The sequence below is a fragment of the Tenebrio molitor genome, chromosome 1 (genome assembly GCF_963966145.1).
Source record: "Tenebrio molitor chromosome 1, icTenMoli1.1, whole genome shotgun sequence".
Classification (NCBI taxonomy): domain Eukaryota; kingdom Metazoa; phylum Arthropoda; class Insecta; order Coleoptera; family Tenebrionidae; genus Tenebrio; species Tenebrio molitor.
The window spans coordinates 12,285,609-12,308,311 of NC_091046.1; the positions used below are offsets into that span (position 1 = coordinate 12,285,609).

At 35.1% G+C, this 22,703-nt stretch overlaps 2 protein-coding genes across 6 annotated transcripts; one reads left to right on the forward strand and one right to left on the reverse strand.

The window, feature by feature from the left end:
* Positions 1–735: 735 nt before the first annotated feature.
* LOC138138559 (centrosomal protein of 170 kDa protein B) lies at positions 736–19,935 on the forward strand. Of its 4 annotated transcripts, XM_069058561.1 has the most exons (5): positions 736–995; positions 1,076–3,653; positions 10,843–11,069; positions 11,213–11,298; positions 18,573–18,714. In XM_069058561.1, the coding sequence occupies exons 2-4, from the start codon at positions 1,109–1,111 to the stop codon at positions 11,252–11,254; spliced, it is 2,814 nt and encodes a 937-aa protein (XP_068914662.1). In that variant the 5' UTR covers positions 736–995; positions 1,076–1,108; the 3' UTR covers positions 11,255–11,298; positions 18,573–18,714. The 4 variants fall into 4 exon arrangements, with proteins under 4 accessions (XP_068914662.1, XP_068914671.1, XP_068914655.1 ...); XM_069058570.1 differs by lacking the exon at positions 18,573–18,714 and having other exon boundaries at positions 11,169–11,298; XM_069058554.1 differs by lacking the exon at positions 11,213–11,298 and having other exon boundaries at positions 741–1,021; positions 18,573–19,935.
* On the reverse strand, positions 18,429–21,914 carry Aptx (aprataxin). 2 transcript variants are annotated; one of them, XM_069058619.1, is made up of 3 exons: positions 21,788–21,914; positions 20,462–20,925; positions 18,429–20,411 (listed from the first exon to the last, which is right to left on the reverse strand). In XM_069058619.1, the coding sequence occupies exons 2-3, from the start codon at positions 20,910–20,912 to the stop codon at positions 20,254–20,256; spliced, it is 609 nt and encodes a 202-aa protein (XP_068914720.1). In that variant the 5' UTR covers positions 20,913–20,925; positions 21,788–21,914; the 3' UTR covers positions 18,429–20,253. The 2 variants fall into 2 exon arrangements, with proteins under 2 accessions (XP_068914720.1, XP_068914714.1); XM_069058613.1 differs by lacking the exon at positions 21,788–21,914 and adding an exon at positions 21,351–21,692.
* Positions 21,915–22,703: the final 789 nt, after the last annotated feature.

Consider the following 22,703-nt stretch of genomic DNA (forward strand, 5'->3'; position numbering starts at 1 on the left):
GTTTTATCCTCTGCACGGTGCTCTTCGTAATGTTATAATACTGGGCTACCCTCCGCCCTCCGGATCGAGAACCCTTCTTCCAATTTGGAAACCATGAGCACTTTCGCGTTTTCGGTTAGATTAGTCATTGATCATTAGCAAAAAATGTAAGTGCATTTCACACTGTAGAAAATTAGGTGTACTCTATAATTTTGAAATTAACTGTACAGTTAATTTCAAAATTAACTGTACAGTTAATTTCAAAATTATCGAGTACACCTAAAAAATCAAGAAGTCGATTTATTAGAGTTTTTTCCAGATGTGAAGATGCCTTTTTGAAATGTAGACGTCATATTTTTATATAGGTTAGGTAAGTTTGACAACATATATTTTAGAGCACCATAATATTGTTTGTTTTATCCTCTCTACACGGTGCTCTTCGCGATGTTATAATATTGGGCTACCCTCCGAATCAACCACCCTTCTTCTAATTTGGAAAGAATGACCACTTTCGCGTATTCGGTTAGATTAGGCATTGTGTTTGTCAAAATTGACATTGATCTTTGACAAAAAATGTAAGTGCATTTTACACTGTAGAAAATTAGGTGTACTCTATAATTTTGAAATTAACTGTACTTGGGAATTTAAAAATAATTTATTATCTCCTGCAAGATTTACATCAGGCTACAAGGTCAAGTAGTTTGTGTGCTCGTACGCACAAGTTTCCTAAGCGACAGTTTCTGCTGTTTATCCTGTTATCCGGATAAGGACGACGTTTAAAGGTCCTCCCGTCGTAAATATCCCGTTCGAGAGAGGTCGTGTAAACGTGGTGAGAGAGTGAGAAGAGCGAGGAGAAGGAACGTCAAACGTCGAAACGTCAGACAGTTCGTCCGCGCTTACAGCTTACAGCTGTGCAAAATGTAGAGAAACGTCAAATGAATAGTTTTTTAGTAGAAACCCGAAAAAACAGTGCAAGTAATGTGCAATTTTTTAAGTTAGAATCGTTCGGACACGCGGTAAGTCAGCCGAAGCCGTTAAAATTGTACGCAAAACGCCACCGGACCGAATTTGGCAAGACCTTTATTTGTATTTTTAGGTTGAAATTGGCGAAATATTTCCGGCTTGAATCATGGACGAGAACAACGAAAAGCAGTCGCCCAAAAACGACGAACTCAAAATACCCGAATCGCCCAAGCCGCTCGCCTTCACCGTCGACTTCGGCGACGGCAAAAGTGTGGACACCCAGCGGCACAAGACTTTGGTCGAAAAGTTCCAAAAGAAGCACCGGAGGGGCCAGTCCCTCTCCAAGATCGAAGAACCCGCCCTCAACCTGCCTTCAAAGAAACACCCCAACACCGGAAATCTCCCCCGAAAGTCCAGCTTCCAATCGGAGGGTTACTTCTCCTCGGACGAAAAGAGTGACCGCATTAAAAATATTCGCGCGAGTGCTAAACGTAGTGAACTGTCGCTGCCCCTCAAATGTATAACCACCGACAAGATGAGCCAGTCCTTCCCCAACAGCGCACTCTTCAACATCAGCACGCCCGAAATCGAACTGAAAGACGTCTCCAGCCCCGAGTTGGACGTGATCAGCCCCTTCAGCCCCAACGAAAAACCCCAGCACAAAGACCCACCCAAACCTAACCTCTTGCGTCACTTTTCCAGCCCGGAGTACGAGACAAAGCCGAGCAATGACACCGACAACAATTTTATCGACGGCACCGAGTTCGATTTCGATAAGTCGGACACCGTCAGTGACGCAGGTACTTACACGTTAGACGCTGATAACTATTCGGAGGAACAGAAAGCGAGAATGAGCATAGACACTGAATTCAAGATAGAACAGATCTCGGTACTGAAGAAAACCGAAGATTACATTAAAAGTCTGAACACCTACAAGCAAAAGAACGACACTGACGTCACCAAGATGGTGCAGGAGTTGAGCGTGATCGAGAGCGCCGAGGTCATCGTGCAGTCGCCAAATTCCCCAAAACCGAGCAATAAATTCGCGCAACAAACACCTCAAAATTACAAAAATTTCGCACACAAGGCGAACGCGAAAATGCTCTCTCCGATCCTATCGCCCACGCAGAATTTATCGATAACGCAGAGCGACGACAAGGACAAGCAGATGAACAATGGCAGTGACGATTTGGCGAATAAGACTTTTACTAAAATAATGTTCCCCAGTCCGAAGGCGAAGAACGCCAACGGGTTGGAACAGCGCGTGGATCAAGGTAGTGTGATATCGGTAACTTCAAGCGGTGCCTTTAGAACGAAAAGTGAAAAAGAGAAGTCCAACGTGAGGAAATTGAGTCTGACCAAGTCGGAGGTGCAGGTCGAGGCTTATGTGGGTGACAAAGTGGAGGTCAACGAGGGTACGGCGCGCGTGACCACGCCAACAAACAAAAACAACACGAGAAAGTTGACGGCGAATATTGTGAACGTGCAGAGTATTTCAACTAAAAATGGCGAGAAGAATGGGGTTGTGGATGAGAAGGTGGTCAGTGGTAGTTTGGTTTTGGGCAAAGTGACAAATTTGCCTCCCAGTGTGGGGGCGTTTGGAGGGAAGGTCTCCCCGACTAAGATTCCTTCACCTATCCACACGATTTCCAGGCCGCGAAGTAGGAACAGTATCAGTTCTCTCAACGTCGATTTGTCAGATAGCAGTTTGGAGACGGAGTCTTACTTGAAACCGACTCAGAACTGCATAAACTCGTTGCAGCAGAGACTGTCGCTGGACAGCGATCCAGACAGCGACTACGAAGGAAAGTACGGGTTGCAGCTGAACAATTCACCTCACAGTTTGCTGAAGCAAAGGGCGACGCACATACGGCACAACTCACTCGACGACAAGACCATGAAAATTTCGAACAAACTGGAACATTTCCAGAACAAAAACTTGCAAAGTATTGATCAAACTTACAGCAACATGTTTAATCAATACGGGCAGAGCAAGGTGATCCACAAGATCCAAAATTCGCCGAACAACAGTCCGATCAGGCGGTCGAGCAGCTTCTCCACTCGGAACCAGATCCCCGCGAAGAACACCAATCTGGTGCAGCAGGAGACGAACCTGCGCAACTCGCCCAGCCTCGGCAGGAACTCGTCGGTGCAGAGGTCGGCCTCGACGGTCGACTTCAAGCCGACCTACGTCCAGCTGAGACGGTCGAGCATCACGTCGGACCACCAGAAGATCGACAGGAACCAGTTCGGCGACACCGAGTCCAGTTCGGAGGAGGACTTCGACAAGAACATGTCGAAGAAGAAGGACCTGTCGAATCTGACCAACACCAGGTACAACCGGGCGTTCAGCCTGAGGAGGGCGAGACTGGACGAGCCGAGCGTGCCGCCGAAATGTCCCAACACTCCGGAGATGAGGCGGAAGTTCCAGCCGGACCACCTCAGGATGGAGAGGGCCATTTCGGTGGACAGGAAGCCGGTCAAAACGAACGAAGTGCAGAGCAGGTATTTGCTCAACGTTACCAAGAAAGCTCCGGTCGTCGGGAAGGTGGAGCCAATCAAACATGTGCCAAAAGTTGCAAGCACAACTAATAAAAATGCTTCGAATAAACCTCAAGTGTTTTCAAGGACAGATAGTGGTAGGTTTAGTATGAGGACGAACAAACCACCGACGACGGGGGCGCCGAAGGCTGCGAAGAAGGACGGAAGCGGTGAGTTATGGAATCGACTCTGTAGTCTCTTGTTGTTCTTTACGCAATGATGATTCAACACAAGTCGACGCAATCATTTTGTTTAGTCGTTATTCTTGTTGCTAAAATTGTGCGGGGTACATTTTCCTAATTCATTTTCTGAGAAATTGTTTTTATTCCGTTCTGCAGCAGAGTTAAACGAACGACAAACATTACCACACCGTAATTATAAATAGAAAACGCAATAATGATTGAGAAAGAAAAGTTTGCATTTATTTTTGCATTTGCAATTGATGAACGGGAATTTTTTAACGAAAGCAGTACAGTTTACGCTAGCGTGATAATTATGGATAATGAAATTATCATTACGTACGTGTGTATGTGAATTTCTTGAAACTTTCAGTTTCAAATGGAGATTATGATCTCGTTCTAACATGTGGTTAAATTTTTACGATGCCCATCAGCATGAACGTAAAAAAAAACATTAACTATCGCGTAATCTTAGTGCAAGCTTTTCTCCACAGCGAACAAAGAAAAATCAAATTTACCTACTAAGATTTAAGAACGAAAGGAGTGAATTAAACAAAATCGGGGATCATTTCTGATATTGCTGCATCGTGAGAGTGGCTCTAAGAATTAAAAATAATTTTCGCCATTAAAAATAACTGTTCATTACCAAAATCTTGTTTCATTGTTCACGAAATTAACTCGTGTGAATAGTAAACTGACGAGATAAACGTAGCGTTGCTAATTTCGTGTGTGCATAGTTAAATGGATTTGACTTAAACCAAAAAGCGATGGACTTTAATTAGATAATCTGAACTCAAATCAAATAAACAATGCCGTTTAGTTTTAATTCGGTTGTTATTCGTGTGAAAAATTAAACTGTACAAAGAATTAAATCCAACGTATGTATTTAGGAATATTAAAAAAGGTATTGATTAATTAAAAAGGCGGTTTCTTGTGAATGTTTGTGATGTCGGTGAATCTGACAAATCAGGATCCAAAAAAAGGACATCAAAAAAATCTCATGCTGTTTCCGCATAATTATACTAATTGCAAAATACTCGTTGAACAAATTTATGCAAATAAGCACTATGATATAACCCTCCGTTAGGGAACTAAAAAAAGACTTGATCATCATAATAGTACATAATTTATGTAAGATTAAGTCGCATTTTACAGTACAAAATTATGAAAACAATGTTAATTGTAATCGTTTTTTTTTTGGAGGTGTTTGTTAAAATTCAGTAGAATTTACGGAAAAGTTGGTAAATTAATTAAACCAAAATAATCGGTAGCTTTGTCAATGCTGAATGAACGGATTTAAGCTGTTGCGTTATCTAAAGATGCTTGAATTAAACTTTCGTTTATTCAACGTCTTGGGGTAGATCAATCCTCATTTTCCAGAGCGCTTCACAAACACACAGAGACAATAAATCACGTTTGCAGACTAGACCAAAGCGAACAGGTCCAAGTTGCTGTAGTGGCAGTTTTTCTTTTTGAGATTGAAGGTATTCAGGCAGTGTCACCACGTCCTAATTCAGTTATTAGAATAAGTTGCGAGATATACCGAGTGGAACAAAAGTATCAAATAATCGCTGTAACTTTTTAATTTGAAAAATTATGAAGAAATGTTTAATATAAAAATTGTTTGGTTTATTATCATGCATGACGTTCAACAAAAATTGTCGACATTCTTGATATTGCATTTTATTACTTACTCGTACTAAGTTAATTTTATCACCTTTTTTTTAAATTTTATTCTTCTTCCCCATAATGGCAAAACTGTATTTATGAATACAGAAAGATACGCTTGTTTGAAAATCACACAAAAAATGTATGGGTGCTATTTAAAAAACCAAAGTTGGTTGCCATAGCAGCGAAACAAAAGAAGATAGGAACAAACTAGAAAGATCAGATGATGCAGGATAATACACCAATCAACTTTTATATTAAACATTTTTCCATAAATTATCAAATTAAAAAGTTACAGCCAATATTTGATACTTTTGTTCCAGCCTGTATGTATTTAATACTCGTAATGTAAATTTGAAACGTTGAAAACCTAAAGTAAAAGTAGAATATCGCGTTTTTTCAGTTTTGCGATAATCTAAAAGAATTATTATTTTGTTAGAATTTGAGAATGTTTGCGATAGGGTTTGTTCGTATTTTTTTTTTTTTGTAAGAGTGTTTAAATGTTTTTCGTCTTCAGTGTTATTTATATCGGGTGTTCATTTAAATGTATACTCAAAGTTGCCGTTGGAGAGTCGATTGTGAATGCACTACTCGTCATCTTCACAAACAACGCAAAAAATGAGGTTAGATTTAAACAACTGATCCGTGATCTGTAATCCGTGGTGCGATCACAATCAACTCTTCAACGCCTACTTTGAGGATGAATTTATATAAATGAACACCCGATGTGTCTAGATAATTTTATGTTAGTAATTATTATTGATTAATGTGAGTCATTAGATTCATTAATTCAGTTTTAGTTTTGGCTTGGAAAAAACAATGAAACGTACAGAACATGTCTTTATGTAACTTTCTGATGTGCAGTATTAGTCGTTATTGTTTTTTAAAGGTATCTACCGTATGTCATCACTGCTTCGTAGTCTGAATAATTAGCACCACGAAGGTGGTCATTTCAGTTTGGGAAAAAGTAGTAATTGTTGTGGGGCTATATCTGGCGAGTACGGCGATAGCTTCAATATTTTTAAACTGAATAGCAGCCATGAAAATGCAGCTCTTGTGAGCCAAAGTGTTGCTCTGCAGAACGCTTTTCGTTTCCATTTTATCTGTTCTTTTGATAGTACCGCGTGCTGTAATTAATTTACCATAATACTTTCTTTTTGTACTCTGTCTGCCGAACAAAGAGTCGGTCAAAAGCACTGCATCAGAATCCCATAAATGCAGTGAAATTTTCGAAGAGGTGGTTCCACTTTTTACCTTTTTTACTCTAGATTAAAGCTATAATTGTACTTTATTAACTGAGAATCTGCATATTCCGCTACAAATTTTTCAAGAAATCCATTCAAGCTAAATTTGCCTCAGAGGTCAGTTATCGAATACGATTCTGATTGGACGTTGTGGTAGTTATCCGATAGCCGCATGTTTTAAGTGTTCAAAACATTTTCTACGCACATTTACAAGATTTATGTCAACTTAAAAATTTCTAGATCAATTTTAATCTCTTGGTGTTAAAGTGCAGATTCGCTTCACTTTATTTACATTTTTATGAATTCCTTGGGGACGACAAGCTTTTTTCGCAAAGCGCTTAAATGCAAAAAGAGGTGCCTACCCACTTACACATTAGATGCAACAAAATAATAAGAACATCCATCACACATTGTATTTCATTCATTAAATTTCATTGTAAATGAAAATATTACTTGTGACTAATGTTTTAGGTGTGACTGAAAGTAGATACATCGTTTAAATTCCATACAAATGTGTAAGACAATATTTTGTATTTACATTTGTTGAGATGGTAATGGCCTTTTCGTTTACAAAATTAAAAAAGATGCTTCCGTTTCATTGTCTGTCTGGAGGTTTGTCACTTATTGTCGACAGACTAATTAGCTTTTAAGGCAAGCATATTACTCATTGTTTCGTTTTTTAAGCATTTTGTTCGTAGGCATGTGCCACGTAAAAATAATTACACAGTAGTTTTTCTCAAATTACCTTCCCACTCTCACAGAACGATTGAGGTTGTTGGTCTTGAATAATCAATATTAAGACTTTATTAAGGTTTATTGTCAAAACTTTATTACTTATTTATTGCCTAATTTTTCATTCTAGCATATACTTTCTAACGCCGGCTCAGGTAGATTTAAAATGAACGACGTGCAATCGATCTTTTCCAAAGCTTACATTGAACAAAGATCACAAGAATGTGTGTTTGGTGTTTTATTATTGTAAAGTTACATAACGGTGCTCGTTACCAAATAAGAAGTAATCGGAAGACAAGCAGTTATGGCCCAAGATTTAAATTCGACAGAAAAATGTTGATAATTTATATATACTCGTACATGTTTAGTAAGTATTTGGTTGGCAAGATATATTTTATAAAAGTTTCTTTCAACTTGCGTGTGAAAGATTGAATCAAAATTGGAGACTTTGCTACTTATTACTGAAAATTTGTTAAATTTAGAACTGAATTTTATTTTAACAAAAATACAAAACAAAACGTTTTTAGGTCAGAATCAAAAAATGTATTTTATTGCATTATTCCCATCATATTCATTGTCACTGCATACATTTTCCATGAATTTTGTTATCTTTTATGTTTAATATTTGATAAAAATGACTAATTTTGTCAGGATAGCAAAAAGTAAATGGTTATAACTTATAATAACAGTGTTGGCAGTTTTTATCTTGATAATGACCTAGCGCACTTATAAATCTTCACAATGTTGTTATTTACAAAAAAAAAATGTACTTAATTTAGAAAATACATTCTGACCTTGTGACAACTTCTGAAAAGTATACATTTTGTATGAAGTACACTGTAGAAACGTATAATTTATGAAAAAACTACCTTAACCATACACTGTGTTACAGCATTTTTAGTACTTAAAAATTTTGTTAATATGTAGTAGGTTATATCATTAAGAGTAGAAGTGAGTCTTTTTGTGCTAAGCCAAGAGATTGAAGACCGAGACGACGTCGAGGTCGGCAACTGGGCGGAACACAAAAATACCTTGTACTCTGAATGATATACCGGGAAATTTTTTTAACTCTGAACATAGTCCATAGTCCCTGGGTTCAATTTTAAAAAACACAGATCAATGCATTGTGAGTTGCTATGCAACCAACTATACCGAACACCAGAGATTTTGAAATAATGTTAAAAATTGTTCCGATTGATGGAATTGGTCTATCATGTGTTGCATTGGAAATGTCATGCACATTTCTAATGCTCTGATTGGCATAGAATAACTGCATTATGTGTATTTCTTCTTCAAACAACTTGACCATTTTGTTAAACTGTCATGTATTTATTTTCGTTACCTTGGTTACGTGGTTACATACATGCATTGACCTGTGTTTTTTAAAACTGAACATAGGGAATAAGTATGGGCTATGTTCAATGTTAAAAAAATGTCCCGCTATGTAATATAATATGTACTATTTTATCTTCAAGCGGATCACAAAAAAAATCGGACATGAACTCATTTATTTTCTTTTGCTGCAGTTACAGTAAAATGATAATTTTCAAACTTACAATTTTTAAATTTTAAGGCACCAGGAATAGGAATTACTTTCTTGTACTTGAAAGTTCAGAATATAAAAGGCAGAATATAGCCTAAGGGAGTCCGTTTCGGCTCAGTGGGTTCGATTCCGACCCAGGGCGAAATTAAAAAAAAAAAAGGCTCTATTCTGTCTCGTGATTCGGAAGTCACGTTAAGCCATTGGTCCCGGTCTATTGAGTTGGTCATCATGCCCCTCATAGATTTGTAAACCAGTCCTAGACTGTGTAACAAATTTTAGTAAAGTCTACTAAAATAGAAAATGTTTACTTTTTAACGTTGATGGGCCACCTTGCTATTTTTGATTTTTTTGTCATCCGTGCACATGAGCGACTCGTGTTACACCACAGTGGCATCGGTTACATTTTGGATAAAAATTTTGTTTTTCTTCAAACGTCCGTAAATTATGACATTATCCTGCTGCATTGATAATGCTAAAGTGTCACTTCATTGTCATGGCATCTAACGAGCTGACGAGCCGCAGATAAAGTTATTATCTCCGCTGAGGGCGTCCGTGAAGTTATTATCTCTAGCTAAATCATTTGAAATTCCTACCTGCTTTCTTAACATGTTTTAAATAATTTGTTATGAAGGTTTGAAGAAAAAATAGTATATGTTATTCGGAGCAAAAATGGTTTTATGTGCTTTGGCTGGTTTGTCTACCAGCCGCAGCACATAAAACTTCATTTTTGCTCCTCATAACATAATATACTATTTTTTTACAGGCCTTTTTTTAATAGGGATAATTTAATTATTAAATTTTTCGCGTAATGATAAATAAATCGTGAAAAATGCCTTAAGTGACTTTACATTTGACTCAGTCGAGTTGCCTCAGTCGAGTGGACATTTCAACTCCTTGGACTTGAAGTGTTTCAAATCCGGTTACAAAAAAAGCCACTTCAACCGTTTCTATGGCGATACACAAAGGCGCGATTTTCGACCACATGAAAATAAAATTAATTTTTCTTCAAACGTCCGTAAAATTTGACATTGCACTGCTGCATTGATAAGGCTAAAGTGTGACTTCATTGTCATGGCATCTAACGAGCTGGCCAGCGTCCGTGAAGTTTTTATCTCCGCTGATGAACGGCTGTAAAGTAAACTAGCTAAATCATTTGAAATTCCTACCTGGCTTCTTAACATGTCTTAAATAATTTGTTATGAAGGTTTGAAGAAAAAATAGTATATGTTATTCGGAGCAAAAATGATTTTATGTGCTTTGGCTGGTTTGCCAATCTACCAGCCGCAGCACATAAAACTTCATTTTTGCTCCTCATAACATAATATACTATTTTTAACATACGTTTGGCAGAAATCGAAAAGGTCAAATATTGTTTCTTACAAAGTATTATTGCATAAATTTGTATTTTCGTAAATATGCTCGCTCGACATTATGTAAAAGTGTTAATTATTCCTTTTTAATTAAACATACAAAAAGGATTGACAATTTGTAGACCTCATTGTCAGTTTCGTCATTTTTATTCGTTTTTACCAGTAGGTGTTGTGACGGTTTTACGCCTCCACTTTTACGACATTGCAAACAAATTTACGAATTTATTTTTTCCTTTATAATGAGCCAATTAGCAAATTACTTGATATATGAATTTTTGAAATGCTTAATCGTGTTTACTATATGAACGTTGTATTTGTGAGTAAGTCGAGGCTGTTGACTCATACCAGTTTTATCGATATTTACTTTTACATAATTATCTAAAGGTTTTCTGTGGCTTCAACGTAAACATCAGAGATTAATTGAAGTTGAAACACAATCAGAACTTGCATCAAAACAGTTTCTAACGTAAAAAAGTATAGATTGTTATCAATTTTTTTTTTTTCGTTGACTGCACACGATGAGCATTTCTATTAATAGAATTGAAGGAATAACAATTAAGCAAATATCCGTCACGACGACTTTGTTGTCGGCACGTTGTTAAACGTAAAAATTGTCCTTTCAGGTAAAAAATCGAGCGGTCGAAGTAACTCTTCGTTGTCGAGCAGGGAGAAGGAATTTCAAAACTGGAAGAGACGGAAGAGCTACGATCCCATGAAAGCGGCAGCAGAAGGGAAGAAAAAAGAAATAGCCAAAAGACAAAACATCATGACACAGTCATACACTGAGGCCAATCAGAATCAAGACTATGATAGTTCCCCGTCCCATTCCAGTTCGGTGCACCGCTCCCAGGTATGTAACCGTCCAACTTGAAGTCATAATCAAACATTAGACGATTAGCTTTACTCTGTCTATTTAATGACTAAATTTTTCACTCTCAATTTTAATCAGAAAAACAGTTGATGGATATAGTGCACGATCGATTTCTATGCTAGGTTTCACCTATCCTAAATAACATGGTGGAAGGCAACTTCTGACTAGAGAAACTACAAGTAGATCGTCATTTTTTAATTAGTTCTTCGTAAGTTAGTTTTAAAGCACAATCTATGATTAACAAACACTGACACTATTTTTTTTTATTATCCACACTAATGCACTAACATCAATGGGTGATTTTTTTTTGTTTTGTTTTATTTAACGATTGTTTTGTACATTACTACCCATTTTTGGATCAAACAATGCAATTTCCATACTGAATTACGTACAGCCAAGCACAATAATGTTCTGAAACTATACCACTCCTTTAGACTAACATCGCAATGTATTATACAGATATTGAAGATTTCATCCGGGTTCGATTGAACTGTTCGCTGTGACTAGCTTTTTTCTCTCTTACATGGTTCAAGGATTTTATTCTTTAAAGCACAAATTCTGCCAAATAAAATATGAGTTCAATCGAAAACGTTATCCTTTATTTCTCAACTCTTGGAGGGGTGTCTGCTAAATACCACCATAGTTGTCACAGATTTTACTAATCCTCATAAAATGTATTTGTGTGATAAAACTTCAAATCTTACAGTTGGCTTGTGTTGGTATTAACCGAACTTTTAATTCAGAAATTGATCAATCACTTTTTTACGAAATGTTGAAGGGTTTTGTTATAGCCGGAACCTAAAAATTTTGCATTTTATAATTTTTATAGTGTTATTTAATTCATTAGCTTCACTTAACATTTAAAACTTCAGGGTTCTGCATTAAAATAAATAATCTTTTGATTATTTAATATTTATTATTAAGAGATATCTTGTAGAAACACCATTTACATTTGTTTCAAATTACGATTCCTACATTTATTCACTATCAGAAAAAAATTAAAATCAGAAATAGCTTTATACAGTGTGGAATAAAATGATTTACATCTAGTTACCTTTGCATTACCCTTGTAAAAATACGAAATGCCGCTCTACAAAAAAAAAGAAAGCCTAACCTCAAAATATATATCCAAATTCCAAATGTGATTTATTGCGAAGGGATGATATGAACGCAAAGTTGAGATTGAAATTAAAAAGGAGCTAACAAAAGCAAGTCACAGCTAGTGTTGAAAGTGGTCACCAACGTTTGTTAATTCAATTTAGTAAATTGTAACAATTGTCAATTCGATTGATGACATTTATTGACAGAACTAATAGTTCGGCATTTCGAAAAAAAAAAAAGTAGAGCGGTACAGGAAAATTTACATGTGCAAAAATTCCAAAGGTAACTAGATGTAAATCATTTTATTCCACACTGTATAAAACGTAGCTATATTTACTGCGCACGTGCGCGGTCGTTATCTGTGAATGCGGTGGTGTGGTATATGTACCACAGGCTCTTTGAACAATTTAAAGCATGCAAATTATTATTAATTATTGCAGTAATTTTCACACATTGGTTGCTTAGCACTGCTGCATATTTAGACGAATAAACACTTATTTAGGATGTATTGTTAACACGCTGTAGCTTCATCATTTTTGTTACCACAGCCCCCTCGCAAGAAGGTGAAGGGTTTTCTGAATTAAAACCAAAATTAAACAAACACCCTAACTACTAATAGAAACCTGAACAAACTCTGATTAGTAATTCTGCAGTTATAACCAGACAAGTGATACATACTTGCATCTTCTCGTAACAGTTGAGCTTTGCTCCCACTTAAGATCTCACTTCTCTTAGTAATTAGGTATTTCTTGCATTGATTTTGCTATTAAAGCCGTAACCAGCATTGCAGAGTCAGCTTCACTTTTTTTATATCTTGTTTGGACAATTGTCTCAGCCTGCTCTTCTAAATCTTGAAAGCGTTTCACAATGACTCCCAAGGAGCTCATTTATCTCACCAACTTCTACGTCATCTAGTCCTGTTTCCTTTACTACCTATCTCTGTTATTGACGTGAGAATAGAGTTGCAAATTCGAAACTTATCCAGATCAAAGCTTACGCCGGACGTATGATTTTGGAACTTAATTCTGAGATGCTGAAAAGTTGGAGATTCCTTTCATGATATCAAGTCTCTCAACGTGGCTTTATCCGACATTGGAATAACCTCAAGAATTCCGTTCAGTGTGGTCCGTAACTAATAAGCCTTGAAGGTGGTATCACTCCTTGATTTGTCGGCCGTAGAAGTGAGTTTTTCTTTGGTGGAAGTCTCGGTCTCTAGGTCGTGGATATTCAAATCACATGAATCCGGAGGGTGATCAAGGGCATTGTAGACCAGCAGTACAGAATTCTCGAAAATATGTAAAAGTGAAGCGGGTGAAAGGTGAATCGACATAAACCGAATCATACCTGCATTTTGAAACATAATTATTGTAGAAAGAAGTATCTAGGTACATAATTTAATACAAATGCATTAATTGTTTCAAAGTAACAAATTATTTTAAATAATCAGTAATAGACGACGACAAAAAGAAATGTAATCAATCATTAAGACTGAGGTATTTAGTTGATTAATGGTTCTGTCGATAATGCAGTATCTATCTAAACAAAACAATACCACAATGCTAATCTTATAGTCCATTTTAAGAAATCAATTATAATACAGTGTTTTAGTTTATACATTGATTTTTTTTGTCAGAAAGTATTCATATTATACCCCATCATTATTTTCATAAGTCATTGCTTATACAGGTTGTACCACCTAAGACTTTCAGCTCTTATATCTGTATTATTTGTACACAGATTTTAATCAAATTTAACAAAAAATTTAACGTGAAGATTAATCTCGCGTTACTGGAGGAGCTCCAGTCTTAAAAAAAGCCATTTTAACTCCCTTCATTTGTGAATTAAATCGTTTAAGGTTTATACTAAACTGTAGAACAACAATAAGCAATGACTTCCGCAAAAATTCGTCCCCTAAAGGTAGTCGTACAGTTACGGCCACGGAATTTCGTCAGTTGTTTTACTGTCAATTCGAAAAAACTTGTGTAGCCTAAGCTTTATTGTCATTATGACTGATATTCAAAATTTTTGTGACAGAAATTCTGTCATGCACTATAAAAATCAAAATGCCACCAGTAACGTTTTTGACTGACAAATTGACATCCATGTCAAAAATTCCAATGTGGGATTAGAAATATATAAAACCTGTTTTACAGCTAATGTCAGTTGAATAACAACGACTGATGATATTCCGTGGCCGTAACTGTACTACAAGAAAAAGAGGAAAAAACCGTGTTAATTTATTTAAATTTCTTGTAGTTGAAACTGTTAATTTGATTAAATCTTTGTGTAGACACATTTCTTCTAGCGAGTAACAATCGGACACTAGATTTGTGTAGATTCAAATAAAGAAAAATGTTTTAAAATTAGATTTTTTATTAATCGGTCATTTTATTACCAGTATAATTTATTCTTCATTCACTAGAATATCTATCTTCCAAATTTCACATAAATCAGTCCATAAATAATAGAGATATAAGACCTGAAAGTCTAAGGTGAGACACCTGTATGTCATTTTAACTGAAATGCTTGGATTTTTCTATATTTTGAAAGCCCACCCAACCATCGCCCATTGATATTACAAAAAAAAAGACGTGAGGTCTTAATGTTGCCTACCTCATCATAAGAAAGAGATCAGGGTGACAAATACAGAGTGATTCTGAAATAAGTTTGGAAAAAAATCGGTAATTGGTGATGATGAGAAGAAGCCATACAAAAAAAAAATCTTATAAACGTTTTTTCGTTTTCGAGATACAAATGTTTGAAAATTTGGTCAACATTGCTAATACGCTGCTGAGTTAAAAGTGATTAATCGATTATCCTGGTAGTTTAGCAACAATAATAATCAAAGGTAAAAGGTGCCTGTCAGTCACAGAGGTGACATATTTCTTTCGATAATTTCCAGAGAAACGTTTACAAAGCAGTCTGCTTACACCTACGAGCCTACGACTTTATTGTAGCGTTGATGTAACAATGTTTACTAATGAAGTGAACAAATTTGGACAAATTTTTCTTATCTATAAGCGTCGAAATACAAGGATATGGGGTAATTTCCATCCTTTTGATTTCACCCCCAAAAGTCATTTACGGAGAATTATTTTGTGTCAAGGATACTCCACTTTTTTTCCAAACTTATTTCAGAATCACTCTGTATATACGAAGTCTGATTACACTTTTCTTGGAATGAAAGTCAGCCAAAAAGTGTTCTGTTTTGTTGGAAATTTGTGGGGTGGCAAAATTAGACAGAGTAGGTGCGGAAGGGAAATCAATGGAGCATTGATGCCCACTCCCTTTTTATTATTAACGCCCCAGTCTACGCCGAGCACTCTTGTTCTTTCTTGCCAAAATCCATTTTAGCGCTAAAAGTCCCCGTTACACACTTTCAAGGAGAATCTCTACAATCTCTAACTGTTAAAATTCTTTCATCTATCAGATCAAGTTTATGCAGTTTTCCCTGGTCTCTTCACTTGGATGAAAAAACGTGGAAGAAATTGTGTAATTACCATTTCTGTTATACCAAGATTTTTTTTGCTATACTAACGACAACGTAACATTTTATCTGCTCCGCCTTTACATTTTCTTAGTTACCAATCAAATACATAGGTTGTTAAGACGATCTGATTTACACAGAAAAAAAAATTGACATTTCAATTGTCCTATTGACATTTTATTTTTTAAAACCTAAAACAATAATTGTGGACTTGACAGCAAAATTCTAACCTTAACTTTTTTATGTGGCAAATGTGATGAAAAATTATACAGATTGAATCTGGCTTTGATTCTCATTGGTCAATTTATGTGGGCGGAGCAGATAAAAAGTTATAACGGCAATACTATACTAATTTATTGAAAGTAAATATGTATAGTATGATCAAAAAGTCTTTGGATCAGAGTAGCCGTGGAATTAACAAGCTATCTAGGAAATTATTTATTTCAATGATTTTTGACATTTATTTGACAACTTTCAAGTGAGCAGGTTATAATTCAAAATGTTTCAAAGAGAACATACAATTTTTATTATTAAATCATACTACAGTAATGGAAATCGTGGTGAAAATGGTGATTGGATTTATTCGCCTCGTTTATGTTTAAACGAGTTCCGTGAGAGATTAGCACTACTTTGAAGTACAGTTGCGGCCAAATAAAAGCGACTACTAAATTGACATTTTATGTCATCTTTATAAATTTTGGTAATTCAGGCTTTTAAAATGAAAGTTTCTCTGGCAACCAGATACCCATACCTGTGGTACAACATAACAGTGACGGATGATGTCAATTTGAAAAATAGTTTTTTATGTTATTTCCTAGGAGATGATTTTTCAGGTGATTTAATATTTAATTCCGATTTACAATAGAAAAAATTGCTGTCCAGTTTTATTTAGCCGCAACTGTACACATAAAAACTACGGACAATAGATGTAAATAATTCTATAGATGGTTTTTACATTTAATGGCTACCGCGATCCAAAGACTTTTTGATCATACGATACAAGCCAACTATTATTTTTGGAAGAACTTGCTCTTGCAGACATGTTGACTCTGAACACTTGTACGTCACATTTCATAAGAGAATAAGAGCTGCAGCAAGCAGCATGAGACAATTTCTTCGTCATTTTGTGGTGGGCTAATAATAAGTGATGACGCGTACAGTGGTTTACATATACCGGTTGTCCATCCGAACCTTTGGGTTTGAACATTTCATTTTTTTGAAATTAGGGCATTTATTACTTAATTGTTTTGAAATGGTAACAAAAATCTTGGTGTTTGTTGTTTTGTTATTTGTTATTGTTAATCGCACAGTTAATAGTATATTATACGCCAAGGTAGAGAAGACATTTTTTTAAGCCGAGGTAGTTTATTCCCCGAGAAGCGAAGCTTCGAGGGGAATAAAGAAGCGAGGCTTAAAATTGTCTTCTCTAGCGTGGTTTATACAGGGTGGTCCCGACTAGTTAGATCCTTCTAATGACCCAGAATTTTTTTGGCAGGTTATATCGGGACCACCTGTATACTATTTTTTTCACTACTAGATCCGTTAAAACCCTTTCTAATAATAATTATTAATTAAATTTGTTTGCCCGATGCGACGATCCGAGTTCTCATTTTTCAACGGTTGCTATGAAAATTGAAAATCGTCGGTCTGCGTTAACCAATAAAATCAAAGAAAACCTTTCGTTGCTAGGTGACGGCTGTTCATTATTATATTATTAACCTAGGGAGAGAAATTCTACTTCTGGGGTCGGTTCGAGAGTCAATAATGACGCCTTCTGAGACTAGTAGTGAAAAAACATATTTGTGCCCTATTTGAGTTTTAATATTTTTTCATTTGTTTTCATTGCTCCAATCTCTCTTTTGCATATTTAATAAAAATCTTCAATTTTTTTTGTCCTTTGAAGTCAAATACCTCAAAAACTTTCCTCTGTAAGTTACCAATTTGTACCAAAAAAGATATGCTCCTTCACAATCCGTGATTAAAAATGTTAGGGTGTCATTTAAAATTTTGCAATGTTACGTTACATCTTCCTACGCACTTACACACATCTTAAAATTTCAATTTTGGAACGTTAGAGACACCAAAGATAAATCCAACGGAACATTTCGCATTGACACCCGATGTGGTATTTCTATGAGTGCCACTCCTGGTGGTTTCAGATTTAGTGTCAATGAACAAAATCAATTGTTTATCTTCATTTCATTGTATGTGAATCAAAATACATACATATGTTGTAATTTGTTGGCACATATCTTCCGAGTAATCTTGATTATCACGTTGTATACTTGAACTTAAAATCATCACCGTTTGCTTTTTTTTGCTTTGATCTATATCTTCTGAGAGATGAACATGAAAGTTTTTATTTAGTTAGAGAACGGTACTAAAGTAACCTCTTAATATGAAATGTAATTTCAACAATAGCGTCCTTGCATAAAAATAGATGAAAAACTTTCTTTGAACCACGTTTTCAAAACAAATCGTCGGTGAGTTATTGTCCTTAAAATATGAGAGATGAATCGCAGGCTCAACAAAAACTGTTAAAATAAGAATTCTGATTTTGCATTTGAATGAATTCATCGAGGGCTTTATTGTAAAACGACAAGATATGTACATATAATTGAAATATTGAAAAAGCAAAAATAGAAGAGGTGTTTTATTTGAGCGTTTGTAAGATGTTCTGCTTAATCACAAATCTAAATAAATGTTTGAAAATAATTCTTCGGATTAATTTAAGGATTTTTGTTAATGGATAAAACTTCTTTACGGGTGGTATTTAGCAGACAAAAGAGATCTTCTAGTTTAAAATAGTGACCTCAATTAATGTTGCATTATTTTTTGAAAAAAAAAAAAAGTTAAATGCCAGCCATTGACGTGACTTTTGGTTCGTTTTTTAGAGCTTTCACGGTACAGCTGCTTTAGAGCATTTGATAAGTTCAGAAGAGGAGGAAGACTTGACTCTCTCAGCCGACGAGGGTTTCAGTCCACCAACTCCCAGCCCGTGCGAATTGAGCCCTGCGAGGGCAAGCTTACGAAACGCTTGGAAGGATCATGTCCTCCATTAGGTTACTACTTGCTCTGATTTTATATTTTATTTAGGTATAGTTACTGTTAGGGACGACGTTCGAACGAAGAGACATCATGTAAATTATTGTAGTGTTCGCGAGTGTTTCGTTATTTTTGTCGTATGTAGGTAATGTAAAAAGAAGTGAAAATTTTAGGTGTACCGTGCACAATCTCGACGTGCTAAATGGCAGTTGGTGCAATAAGAGCTCAAATCGATATAATCGCATGCCAAATATTTTAGTGTTTACAACTGCCACACAATTGCATCTGTTGGCTGAATTATTTCGTTGTTAAAAATGTGGTTACTGTGATATTGTTTGTAAATCTTTTAAAACTAGTTCATGACAGTTACTTTAGTTCTAAGCACAGCGAATTCAGGCCGAGTGCTGAAAGACGACGTTGCTGCGTTGAAAATTAAAAGCATTACCTACGTACTTGAAAGTCATTTAAATTTATTGTCTAGTATTTTTACAACCATATCATCCTACCTATATACCTGATATTGATTGTTTTCATTTAATGCACACATTTATTGTACTTTTTACCAAACACAGTTTAATTTAATATTAATGTTTCATAACTAGCGTATTATTTATACCTATCTTAGTTTCGCAGAAAGTAATACAAGTCGTGGGCTTTGCAGTTGCGCTGGTCAGTGTCGCTCTGTGCCACAGTGTGGCTTTTACAATTAGTTATCGATTGCGGATTTTGATCTCTTAGTTGAAACAACGAAAACCGAACGCGGCGCAACTGTTAAAAGGGAACGATTTATATTTGTATTTTATATTAAGAATCTCTTCCAAAGTAATTAAAAGAAAAGTAACCAACATGTAGTTGTGTAAATTATTTCGGTTTTTCCATGATCGTTACTTTCTTTTTTTACATGTAAGTTACTTTTATTTTATAGCGTGTAAGTATAGAGTATAACCAATTGTGATTTTATAATCTGAGATTATTAAATGTGCAAATATTTTTATTATTCTCTGTAGTTAAGTTGTGCGAAATATTTAAGAACTATCTCGTTATTTAAATGCTACAAACTCAAAGTCAAAAGGAAATCTAATTTATGACATTACCACACCATTGAGTTACATGTGTATATCTTGTTATTTTTACTGATGGTAGCTACTTTGTATGTGTTGCTTATTTACAGAGAATCTGCTTTATATAAATAAATTATCAATTACATTATAACGTTGATTTTTATTTCGACAGTGAGATATAAAACCATACACTTTAACAAATAATCCAATTATACAGTTATACGATGGACTGCATACAACGGCGCTGAAACTTGCTTTATTAATTTAACAAATTTCTAGTTTTGTTGGCTCTTTGATACCCATTAATTTTTGTCCAAAAAAACATTTCTTATCTAACAGTTTGACAATTTGACAGAACACGAATAAATTTCAAATAGGGTAGAAGACAGCATCGATTACTTTATTTTTCTTAAAAAAATTTATTTTCATTTGCGGATTTCGTGAAGGTCGTAACCATCTTTCGTAGTTATCATTTTACATGTGTTAAAATATGTTTTTTTAGTGCTGGCATATTCTTGGGTTTAACATCACACCTGTGACACTTTAACGGCGTCTCCATGCATTTTTTGCAGTCCTCTGTAGTGAGTAACCGAATTTTTCCATCTTTCTCCAAGTTTTTCCGAACATCTAAAAACCAAAATCTTAGTTTAATGAAACAGCTTTCAAACTTTATTTACCTTGTGACTTTACAAAGAATTCGGTTGTGAAACTATTCCAGTGCTTCTTCGTTTTCAGACAGTCTGAATTCATATCGTCGCTAATGACGTGTAAGTGTAATTGGGTCATGCTCGCTTCCGCATGATACCCTACTTTAAATGTACTACCCTCATGTTTTTTGTCGTTTGCTATCTCTGTAGCGACATCCTCCATGTGTTTCAGTAAACCTTGGTGTTGACCTGTCACTGCTTTTAAACTGCTAATCTTTTCCTTGGGCATTATTAAAAAATGGTATTTGGCCTTTGGATATTTGTCTTTAATAACGTTAATTAAATCGTCAGACTTGACAAAATACGCTGGATCATTTACAGATGTCGCCAGACCCAAACTCCAGTGGCCACCCCCACCAGTTTTAGGTTTTTTCAGGTTTGTTGTATTTGTTGCTTTAACGTCTGATTTTCTTTTGGCCATATTTATGGAAAATCTATTAAAAAATGAGATAAAGAATATATTTCTTGCTATACGTATTCTTAAGTGGTTTGTAAATTTTAACAAGGATAATGGTAGGTACCTTTTAGTACAATTATTTCATTATTATTTGCAACATATAAATCATAATCATTATTGAATATTACAAACAAAAGAATTTATAAAATAAAAACTTGACTATTCTTAATAAATTTTAACAGTACAGAAGATCTAGAGAAATTGTTCATCTGATTCATTATTAAGTCATTAAATTGAATCTATAAGCAGCCATAAATTAAAAACATTGAACTATACAGAATAAGAATTTATCAACTAAAAAATATGCAATATTGCTAACAAAAAATGTACAACTTATGTAAACGTTTTGACTAGAGATTTCAAGCCTCTTACAACTATCATGTTGTTTACTTACTTACTTACTTTCTACTCAAGTAGGTACTCAGAATTAATCTTATGTGAATATTTTTTAGATAGTTCATGTAAATGACAGTTTTTCAGTATAGTATTTATTGACTCCCAGATAGTTAACAATGGGAATGTCGTCTTCAGTTTTCAACATACTCAGTTTGTTTATTGTTATCTGAATCCCTTTAATAGCAGCTTTCATTTAATTGATACCTACAAGGTAGTTAAGAGCTGTCAAAACATTTCAACTATCAAATTTTAGACAACAAAACAGGAATGTTTTATTTACGTTTCATGTTTTATTTTTACTTTTAGAAAATGCATTTTTAAAATTTGTTTAATTGATTTTTGATAGCTGCATTGTGATAACCTCATTCATGTCATATTTAAAAAATATTAGAACGGTATTTCAAGAAATAATGGAAATAAAATCATCCATCGTAATTACCCACATTTGACCAAAATGTTGAACATTTAAAATACGCAAAATGTTTACTTCCCACTAACTTGTCAGAATCAAAATCAACTGTGAATGTAGCGTAGACTGCGAACTTCGATTTATGCACTTATGCAGAAATCTATGATATTATTTATGAGAGCGAAAAGATAAATTCTAACGCCTCTCTGTGGATGAGCCATAAACACACGTAGGAACCGCGAAAATTAAAACTTGATAAACACCATTCACGTTGTTTTGGCAATTTTGGCCTAATGGGAGGTCATGAAAATTTTGCATTTAATTTTGTAGTAAAGCTGTCTGTTGAATTAGGTTATAATTTTCTCAGTTTGAGGTTTGAGGTTATAAACAGCAAAACAGCGTCAATGTCTAGTGCATTGTTGTCAGTTTTACTAGTTTGCAATAGAAGAATACTCAGACATGGCAGGAAATTGAGCAACAGGATCCTTGCAACGCGGAAATTCGCGTCGGTCGCGAATATTCGCACCGCCAAAAAATTCGCATTATATTATTTACACTTTACACGATAACAAATCTGCACGTTCAGACTGGCACGAATTTTTCCGCTTGGACAGCCATTTTAACAACGTTTTTGTTCGCAGTGGATGTTGATTCGCAATCAGACGCGTTTCTCTTTGATTTCTCGACGATAGCAAGAGAAAAGATGAATAAAACGGAGACATTTATTGAAATAATACGAAATTATCCTATATAATAAGACCACGATCTGTCACATGAACATTGCAAAAATATACAAAATTTGAATTGAAATAGGAACAGAATTAGGGGAAAATGTGCAACAACAACAGTGGTTCTTCTTCATCCGACGATGAATACATTTTCTCTTTTATTAACTATTGATGATGTTGTTCGTAAAGCACTCTGACTGAAAATATGATGAAATCTTGTGC

What these genes read in the sequence shown, in the direction of transcription:
- LOC138138559 (XM_069058554.1), top strand. Translation starts at nt 1,109, where the DNA reads ATGGACGAGAACAACGAAAAGCAGTCGCCCAAAAACGACGAACTCAAA. An exon ending in TGCGAAGAAGGACGGAAGCG is followed by an intron (nt 3,654 to 10,842) that starts GTGAGTTATGGA and finishes TTGTCCTTTCAG; the next exon opens with GTAAAAAATCGAGCGGTCGA. An exon ending in GTTCGGTGCACCGCTCCCAG is followed by an intron (nt 11,070 to 18,572) that starts GTATGTAACCGT and finishes TTCGTTTTTTAG; the next exon opens with AGCTTTCACGGTACAGCTGC.
- Aptx (XM_069058613.1), bottom strand. Translation starts at nt 21,409, where the DNA reads ATGAACTATCTAAAAAATATTCACATAAGATTAATTCTGAGTACCTAC. An exon ending in AGTACCTACTTGAGTAGAAA is followed by an intron (nt 20,926 to 21,350) that starts GTAAGTAAGTAA and finishes ATTTTTTAATAG; the next exon opens with ATTTTCCATAAATATGGCCA. An exon ending in ATTCTTTGTAAAGTCACAAG is followed by an intron (nt 20,412 to 20,461) that starts GTAAATAAAGTT and finishes TTTGGTTTTTAG; the next exon opens with ATGTTCGGAAAAACTTGGAG.